Source organism: Chaetura pelagica, unplaced genomic scaffold (assembly GCF_000747805.2).
Source record: "Chaetura pelagica isolate M959 unplaced genomic scaffold, ChaPel_1.0 scaffold183, whole genome shotgun sequence".
Taxonomy (NCBI): domain Eukaryota; kingdom Metazoa; phylum Chordata; class Aves; order Apodiformes; family Apodidae; genus Chaetura; species Chaetura pelagica.
Window position 1 is genome coordinate 676,916 of NW_009952706.1, and position 8,774 is coordinate 685,689.

Sequence of the window (8,774 nt, forward strand, 5' to 3'; positions counted from 1 at the left end):
AAGGGTTTAAGCGGTGTGTGGGGAGGGGCCCTGCACGGGCACAGCACCTGTGCTTCAGCTCTTGCTTTTGCTGCCTCTCTGAGGCTCCAGAGGCTGCCCCAGGGCTGGGACGGTGCTTTGACACTCTCCAGATCCATCTCCCCAGCACATTTTGGGAGGCAACCAGGGGAGTATGTCAGGACAGGCTGGGCTGGGGATGATGAGGCCCAACAGGGAGGAGCTGGGGCCAGCTGGGTGCCGGGTGTGGCTGCAGGAGCACAGGGCTAGGGGTCTGGGGATGTCATGGGTCTGCCCTGAGGGTCTGAAGGTCTGGAGGGGGGGAAAACAACTGGGATGTAGCTGTGACAGCTCTCCCCAGGACCCAAACTTCTCCCTGGCATGGTGGTCCATTGGCAGGACCTGCTCTGCTGGGGCACTCTCTGCCCAAGCATCATGCTGGGCCACCCTGCAGCAGCACTCACCCAAAGGAAAGCTCAGGAAAGCCCAGTATTAAGGTGCTTGGTGTGGCCTGAGTGTGGCAAACCAGTCAAGACACTTCTGTGTGGACTCCAGCAAGAGCTGCTAATGGGCAGGGCAACGCCCAGACCCAGTACAGCCTGGGGTTGGGTGGTGGATAGAGAGCATTGTTGTCGGACCTGAGTCAATCGGTGACAGAGCAGCTCTACAGAGAGGGGCTGGAGATACTGGTGGGTGACAGATGGGACATGAGCCAGCACCGTACGCTCACAGCACAGAAAGCCAACTGCATCCTGGGCTCATCACTGGCAGCATGGCCAGCAGGGTGAGGAGGGGACTGTCCCTTCTGCTCTCCTGAGACCTCTTCTGGGGCACTGCATCCATCTCTGGGGTCCCCAGCACACGGACCTGTGAGAGGGAGATGGACATGAAAATGGTCCAAGGGCTGGGACTGCTCTGCTGTGGGGAGAGGCTGGGAGAGCTGGGAGTTTTCAGCCTGGAGAGGAGACAGCTCTGGTGAGACTGTGCTGGGGCATTTCAGTCCCTGTAGTGATGGGACAAGAGGCAACGGTTTTAAACCGCAAGAGGACAGGGTTAGATTGGACATGGGGAAGAGAAGTTTCACCATGAGGGTGGTGGGACACTGGGGCATGTTGCCCAGAGAATTTGTTGATGCCCTGTCCCTTATGGGAACTGTTCAAGGCCAAGTTGGATAGGGCTTTGAGCAACCTGATCCAGTGAAGATGTCTCTGCTCATAGTGAGTGGGGATTGGACTGGATGGTCTGTGAAGGTCCCTTCCTACCCTAATGCTCTGCAACCCATGACTGGTGAAATCCTCCTGATCAGGAGATCAAAAAAAAAAATGCTGCCCATTTTCCCCTGCTCCATGAGCCCACTGCAACCCTCTCTGAGTCCCCCCAAGCCCCTCTTTGCTTCTGCCATGCCCATGCCAAGTTCAGAGGTGGTCCCAAGCTCCAGGTCCCGCTGCCTGCAAAGTGGCATGGCACTACCTCACTACTGAGCCCCCACATCTCCCTGGGCAGGTGGATAAAGTTTGAGGAGAAGGTGGAGGATGGTGGGCACCGCTGGAGCACACCCCATGTCCCAGCCCTGACCCTCCACAGCCTTTTCCAGCTGAGGACATGCCTGCAGAATGGGACAATGCTCCTGGATCTGGATGCCTCGAGTTTTAAGGAAATAATTGGTATGTGGGGAATGCACAGGTCACCTCCTTGAACAAGTGGTCATCAGAGAGGGACCAGGCCACCAAGGAAGTCCTCACATAAAAGCCCTGATGCATGATGGCCGGGTACCTGAGGTGGTGGTCTGTTGCTCCAGCAAAGTGGGTCTTTCCCTGGGCAGTGAACTGAGGGGACTCAGGGCTGTCCCCATCCCTGTTGCAGATAAAGTGCTTTCTGGGCAGCCTGAGGAAGCAGAGCTGCAGCCTGAGCTGAGGCAGCACCTGGCAGCCCTTCTGCTCCGCCAGCCACAGCACCAGCCCACCATGTCCCCCCTGCAGCTCCTGACTGAGCTCAGTCTCTCTCCCTGCCAAGGTAGGCACAGTGCCCAGCAGCATGGCTGTCCCACCCGGCACCATGGCTGCCCCACTTGCCACCACAGCTGTCCCACCTGGCACCCTCTGCTGCCTCCAGCCTTCAGCAGTACCCGTGCCAGCTGTTTGCTCACACTTGTGTTTTGCTGCTTGCCCTGCTTCTTTGCAGGGAAGGCCAAAAGCTGCTCTGAGCCTGGAGCCCAGGTCTCCAAAACACCTCTTAAGGGTCAGGTAAGGCAGGATGGAGCTGGACTGGGGGAAGCTGCTGCACCAAAGCCCCAGCTGCTGCATCCCTTTCCTTTCAGCTGAGAAACCGATTTAAGAAGAAAATCCCACGGGGGGCTGAAGCAGCCCACGTTGCTGTAGGTGAAGTGGAGTTCCTGGAGAAGCCCTTCACTGCCTTCATCCGCCTCAGGCAAGGGGTGGCCCTCGGCTCCCTGGCTGAAGTCTCCCTTCCCAGCAGGTAACCAGAGCATGGCTGATGGCCCTGTGCCCCTGTCCACCCCTGTGTGCCCACTCCTTCCCACACAGGATGGGGTTTTGCTAGGTGAAAGCCAATGGTGCAGCACCCACAAGCAGTCCCAGAACTCTTTCTTGCTGCTTCCCGTCCTGCTTTTCCCAGCTCCTTAGGAGGATCCTGGGATGGAGCGAGAGCTTCACAGCCTTGGGAGGACAATCCTTGGGATACTCTCACCTGGGCTTTGCTTTCACTCTCTTCCTTGGGAGGTGCTGGATGTGCTTCACTTACTGCCCAGGAGCACGGGGGCTAGTGGCTGGGAAGAGGGACACAGGTCTGCAGGAGCCTCTTGCCCTCCCATTGCCTGTGATGCTCTTCTGGGCGGTGGGGTAGCTCTTGTGGTACTGTTGGTGTAGGGGGAAAGCAGCAGATGTAGGAGGTGTTTCTCCGTGGCTGAGGAACACATCACCTGAAGGTGTAAGGAGAAAAGGTCAGTGTGCCCCTTGTGCTGGGGACTTCCTTAGGGAGCATGTGGAGGAGGCAGACGAGGATCAGGAGGGACATTGCCACCTCCTGGTCACTCTGTCCAGAGCACCCATCCTCCAGGAGCTGTATGGAGCAGGACATCCATCCACCTCCTGCTCTCTCCTTGGTGGAGACGGGTGGCTGGTCCTCGGGGAGCCCCCGTGGGTCTCAGGGGGCTCACGACAACCCCTTGCCCTGTGTTTTCCTCCCCCAAACATGAGGTGAAGGAGAGCTTGTCCCTTCCCATCCCTTTGCCCACGGTGTCATCCACTTTGCCAGCCACTCCAGGCTGTCCTGTGAGTGCAGCCACCATTTCAGGGCTATCTCCCACTCAGGTCCATCTCTAGGATGTTAAGGTTTTCCCATTGCCTTGATGAAGATGTCGGGGTGAAAGCAGTTTCAGGTGGCTACCATCACCCCCTGACCCCTCCAGAGCAGTCTCTGGGAGGCCTCCAGCACTGATGCTCCACATCAAGATTGCAGCAGGTTCTGTTGAACCACCTTCAGCCCTGCTCGTGCTGTTGGAGGAGTTTTCCTACCCTGTCTCTGGAGCTTTGCTTGGGGTACAATCACTGGAACCTCACTGCAGCTTCAGAGTATCAGCACTGTAATCGGTTTTGCCAGTTTTGTAAAGGAGTGAAGAGCTTGGAAAGGGCTTGGAGAGGTATTTGGATGGGCTGAGTTTTGTAAAGGAGTGAAGAGCTTGGAAAGGGCTTGGAGAGGTATTTGGATGGGCTGTATTAGTTTGCATCACCCTCTGAGGTGTGCGATTTGAGCCATATTTCTTCAAGGACTTTGAGCCCTCTTTTCAGTTTCTTCCCATGTCCGGTAGTCCTGTCACACCTACAGCCTGTGCTGCTGACAAGCTTTCCTTCCTGATGCTTAATGGTCCTGCATCCTGCCTGCAAGCAACATCAGCATGACCCCCCAGACAGCTCCATCTCAGAGCTCAGCCCTATAGACATCTCCAGCCCAGGATGTTTCCTTCTCTGCCCCAAAGATGTCATATCCACCTTGTCCCCAGCTTGGGTTTCTGCAGCCCTTGTGATCTTGGCCAGGGCCCTGGTGTCTCATGGTCTCCTCTGGGGTTTACATGCAGTGGCAGCAGACACATGTCTCTGCCCTGATCCCCTACTTAGGGTGGCAACAGCCCCCCAAGCTGGCCCAGCTGTAGTCCCCAGCACCCCTGCAACACCATGGTCTCCTCTGGGAGGAGCATCGCCCAGCGAGAAGAGGGCTGCTTGAGAGATGTGTTGTCTCACCTGCAGGTTCCTCTTCATTTTGCTGGGTCCCCGAGCCAAAGGGAAAGCCTACTATGAGGTTGGCAGGGCCATGGCCACACTACTGACGGATGAGGTGAGGCTGCTGCAGCACCCATGGGAGGGATGGGCTTGGGCTGAGGACACCGAAGCTCCTCTCCTCTGCAGGCTGCAGTGGGGGAGGCAGAGGATGGGGCAAGCTGGTGGCCACCCTTGCCAAGGATAAGTCTGTCACACTGACATGGGTGGGTGCCTTTCCCAGAGGCTGCAGACTGGGAGGAAGGCTCCAAGCAGTTGAACCCGGGGACATGATGACTAAATCATGGCATCTCCCTGCAGCTCTTCCAAAGGGTTGCCCGGCAGGCTGAGCACCAAGAGGACCTCATCGCAGGGTTGGAGGCATTCCAAAAAAAAAGTGCTTCCTCCTGGGAAATGGGACCCCAGTGTCCGAATTCCTCCTCCGAGTTGTCTGCCATCTCCACTCAGGAGGTAGGCTGGAAGGAGAGTGCCCACAGCCTCTGCCAGCCCCTCTGCAGGCTCCCAGGTGGAGACCTCTGCCTGCAACATTGAAATTTCTTTCTCTGTGTGGATGAAGCCACCTAGGAGCCAACCTCTACCAGTGAGGTCCTCCCAGACAAGTCCCTCTGCTGATCTGGCCAATGGCCACAGCTCTGGTCCCTGCTGCTATTAGTCCTGCTGCCTCCCCCAGCAGGGGATGGCAAAGCTGTCCCAGGTGCCTTTCAGGCAGGAGCTGTTGGGATGTTGGGCTTCAGCACCTGGACATGAAACATCCTCTGGGCAGGACTCCTCCAGCTCTGTCTAGCTCCTCCACCAAAATTGGTCCCATTAACACTGTCTCCAGGGCTTGGTGGAGTAGGTTGTGGTTGGGTTGGAAGGGACTTCTGAAGATCTAGTCCAAGCAGCCCATCTCTCCTCTTCTTGATCTTTCTCCTCCTCCTCATTATCAGGAGATACATGAGGTCCCCCCAGCCCTGCTTGCACTCCTGCCCCCTCTCCATCTTCCCTGTCCCCTCACAGTGTCTAGATGCAGATCTAGACCACTAGATGCAGCTGGGTCCTGAGGGCTCCAACCTGAAGCCTATGATCTAAGGCTGTGGTCTGCCACAGGCCCATCATGCACTCACCAAATCAGCAGTCCCATGGCCACCAGGATGTGGCAGCAGCTGGGGACAGAGCCAGCCTGGGGCACCCATGCTCCACAGAGGAGCTGGAGAGAACAGGCAGGTGAGTGTCTGGAAGGATGACAGTGGTGGGGCGTGCAGTGGGAAGCCTGATTCAGGGCAGGATGCTGGCCCTCCTCAGAACACGGGACTACCACATCCAAACCACTCTGGCCTTGTGTCTCCTGGGGAAGGGACCGTCCCCTGCCTTGCAGCTCTCAGAGGGGGTGATGGAGGTGATGCCCTGAGACCTCCCTCCACCGCCCCAGGCTTTTTGGGGGGCTGCTGCGGGACATCCGGAGGAAGGTGCCATGGTACGGCAGTGATTTCTGGGACGCCCTGCACCCCCAGTGCCTCTCAGCAGTGCTCTATATCTACCTGGCAACGGTCACCAACGCCATCACCTTCGGTGGCATGCTGGGGGACGCGACCGCCAACATGCAGGTTGGTGTGGCCACAGGCTGCCCAGCACCAACCCCACTTGGCCCAGCCCACAGTTCTCCTGGGTGTCCCACTCCCACCCATGCCCAGGGAGCCAGTAGTGCCCCAAGGGCACCCTGAGCATCATCAAAGTCCTGTGTCCTCCTCCAGCCACCGTGGTCCTTAAATGCTGAACTTGTACCATGCGGGGAGCTGCCAGCAGCTGTGCCACTGCAGGGGACAGGCCTGGGATCCCTGGTCCCACCATGTGCCTGGCCCCTTGCACCTCTTCTCTGCATTTCAGGGAGTGCTGGAGAGCTTCCTGGGCACAGCCTTTGCTGGCTCCATCTTCTGCCTCTTTTCTGGCCAGCCCCTGACCATTTTGAGCAGCACTGGCCCTGTGCTGGTCTTTGAGCGCCTTCTATTCTCCTTCAGCCAGTACGTATGGTGACATGGGCAGTTACTGAGGCCACTGTCCCCTGGCCAGGGCACAGGCAACCAGGATGCCAGATGAGTGTCACTGATGAGGTTTTGGGTCACCCTTTCCACCAGGGACCACAGCTTGGATTACCTGGAGTTTCGCCTCTGGATTGGGCTCTGGGTGGCCTTTTTTGGTGTAGTCTTGGTGGCCACCGAGGCCAGCCACCTGGTGCGGTACTTCACCCGCTTCACTGAGGAATGCTTCTGTGCCCTCATCAGCTTGATATTCATCTATGACTCCCTCAAGAAGATGCTGAGCCTGGCAGATACCTTCCCCATCAACTGGCAGTACCGGCTGGACAATGTCACCTCCTACAGCTGTGTCTGCAACTTGTCCAGACCTGGTGAGCTCAAGCAGCTGCAGAGCTGGTGGGGATTGGGAAGCTGCTGCTACCCCAGGAATCCCCTGGGACTCTGCTGCCCAGCTATATGGGAAAAGGTGCAGAAAGAGGAGGTGGCTGCTCAATCCCATCTTTGCTCTGCCACAGTGGCACTTTCCTCCACTCCTCTTCATGTTGTCTGTCCATCTGTCCCTGTTCCCCAGCACTGGATAGGGAGCACTGGAAGCAAGAAGAGCCTTGGTTTGGCTTCTGTGGCTCTGGGATGGGGGATGTCAGGGGCTGGAGGTGGGCACTGGGGTGGGTTTGCACTGCTGTTTTCAGACCGGTCTGTAAATCAGAGGGTGTCTTGTGGGGCCTGATGGTGTGTTCACACTGATCCTGCAAACAGGATCCATACCTTGTACCAAAAGCATCAGTGTTGTGCACAGCCTGGGGCTGATGGTGTCTCTGAGTGGTTGCTTCTTCAGTCAAGCCCTTCACAGGGGCATCCTCCCTTGGTGCTTCCCAGAGCCTCAGGGGTCCCATGGGGGCCCATGCATCATCCTGTGCCCCTGGGAAGAGCATGAGAAGCTGCCCCAACCCAGTCACCCCTGATGGAGCGTCCTCATGGTGCTGGCGGGCACCCTGACCCCACTTGTCCCCTTGCAGGTCACAGCTCCACAGGGAATGACACACTGGTCACCTCGCTCCTGGCCCCGCAGCAGGTACAGCCCCTGCTCCCAGGCAGGCAGGCAAAAGGCGGGGGTTGGCCTGACGTGTCTGTGTATGACCCCTGCACGCTGCCTGCCCTGTCCCTGCAGCCTCCTGCTGCCCCAGCTGGGCTGAGCAGGACCCAGTGCCTGCGTCGAGGTGGGCACCTCATGGGAACCAGCTGCCAGTGCCTGCCCGATGTCACCCTCATCTCCTTCCTGCTCTTCGGGGGCACCTTCCTCTCCTGCACTGCACTCAAGCGCTTCAGGAGCAGCCGCTACTTTCCTGCAGGGGTGAGCATCCTCCGGCTGCCCCAGCACTGTGGCCACCCATCCTGGTGATGTGGGGAAGGCTCTGGGTGCTGTGACCCAGAGGTGCTCCCAGGGCAGCCCCTTGCGCAGGCCAAGGCCTCTCCATCTGCAGGTGCAGAAGCTGGTGAGTGACTTTGCCATCATCCTGGCCATCCTTGCCTCCTGTGCTGTTGATGCTGCCCTAGGCCTGGAGACCCCCAAGCTCCTTGTCCCCAGCGAGCTGAAGGTACTGGTGGGAAGTGGGTCTGTACCCCCTGCAGTGGCCATCCTGCTACACTGCTGCTGTCCTTCCTGTCGCTGCGTCCAGCTGCCCTATAGGGATGTAGGTTGCACCCCAGGAAACAAGCAGGGGCTCAACTGCAGCTGATCCCATGCTCTGTAAATAACCTGCCTCCGTCCTGGATTAACCACGTCACTACAGTTCATGCTACAGCCAGATTCACAGGCTCAAGTCTGGGCTTGGGCTCCCCACCCTGGGTGTGGAATGGTGCTGGCAGCACCTCAGAGCAGCCTGTGCCTGCTGCCACCTCCTTGGGTTTGCCATCATCAACACCCCACACCACCTCTTCCACCCACTTCTGGGTGCACGTGCCCAGTTCCTGGCTTGTGGTGCCTAGAAGCAACCCCCTGCCTCACCAGAGCCAAGGTGTCCTTATGGGGGGCTGATGGGTCATGCTGCCTACGAGCATCCCCAGGATGAGAGAAGATTCTCTTCCTCTCCCCAGGTGGGGCATCCCTGTGCCTCTGCAGGGCTACAGCAAGAGCACCCAGGGCTGGTTCCATCAGCTGGCTGAGTTGCAGACTCCACAGGTGGGTGGCAGCTGCTATGACCCTTCTGCTTTCTGCAGCCCACAAACCCAGCACGAGGCTGGATCATCTTCCCCTTTGGAGCCAATCCATGATGGGTCTGCCTGGTGTCTGCGGTGCCCGCTGTCCTTGCCACCATCCTCATTTTCATGGACCAGCAGATCACAGCTGTCATCCTTAACCGCAGGGAGTACAAGCTGCAGGTCAGTGGGGGACAGGCAGGACCCAGCAACGAGTCCTGGCTGGCCCCCGTGGGCTAGGGGGCAGCTAGGGGGGATCAGGAGCCTGAACTGG

At 58.3% G+C, this 8,774-nt stretch overlaps 1 protein-coding gene across 1 annotated transcript in view; it reads left to right on the top strand.

Moving 5' to 3' along the window:
* The window catches only part of LOC104385735 (ankyrin repeat and KH domain-containing protein 1-like), a 127,202-nt gene that overhangs the window by 547 nt on the left and 117,881 nt on the right, over nt 1–8,774 (top strand). The window contains 15 exon segments of the mRNA XM_009994226.1: nt 1,501–1,661; nt 1,861–2,010; nt 2,179–2,240; nt 2,315–2,472; nt 4,260–4,347; nt 4,590–4,654; nt 4,656–4,739; nt 5,379–5,495; nt 5,701–5,875; nt 6,156–6,289; nt 6,404–6,675; nt 7,321–7,376; nt 7,473–7,655; nt 7,786–7,899; nt 8,522–8,683. Of these exon segments, the coding sequence (XP_009992528.1) occupies nt 1,501–1,661; nt 1,861–2,010; nt 2,179–2,240; nt 2,315–2,472; nt 4,260–4,347; nt 4,590–4,654; nt 4,656–4,739; nt 5,379–5,495; nt 5,701–5,875; nt 6,156–6,289; nt 6,404–6,675; nt 7,321–7,376; nt 7,473–7,655; nt 7,786–7,899; nt 8,522–8,683 (1,981 nt within the window).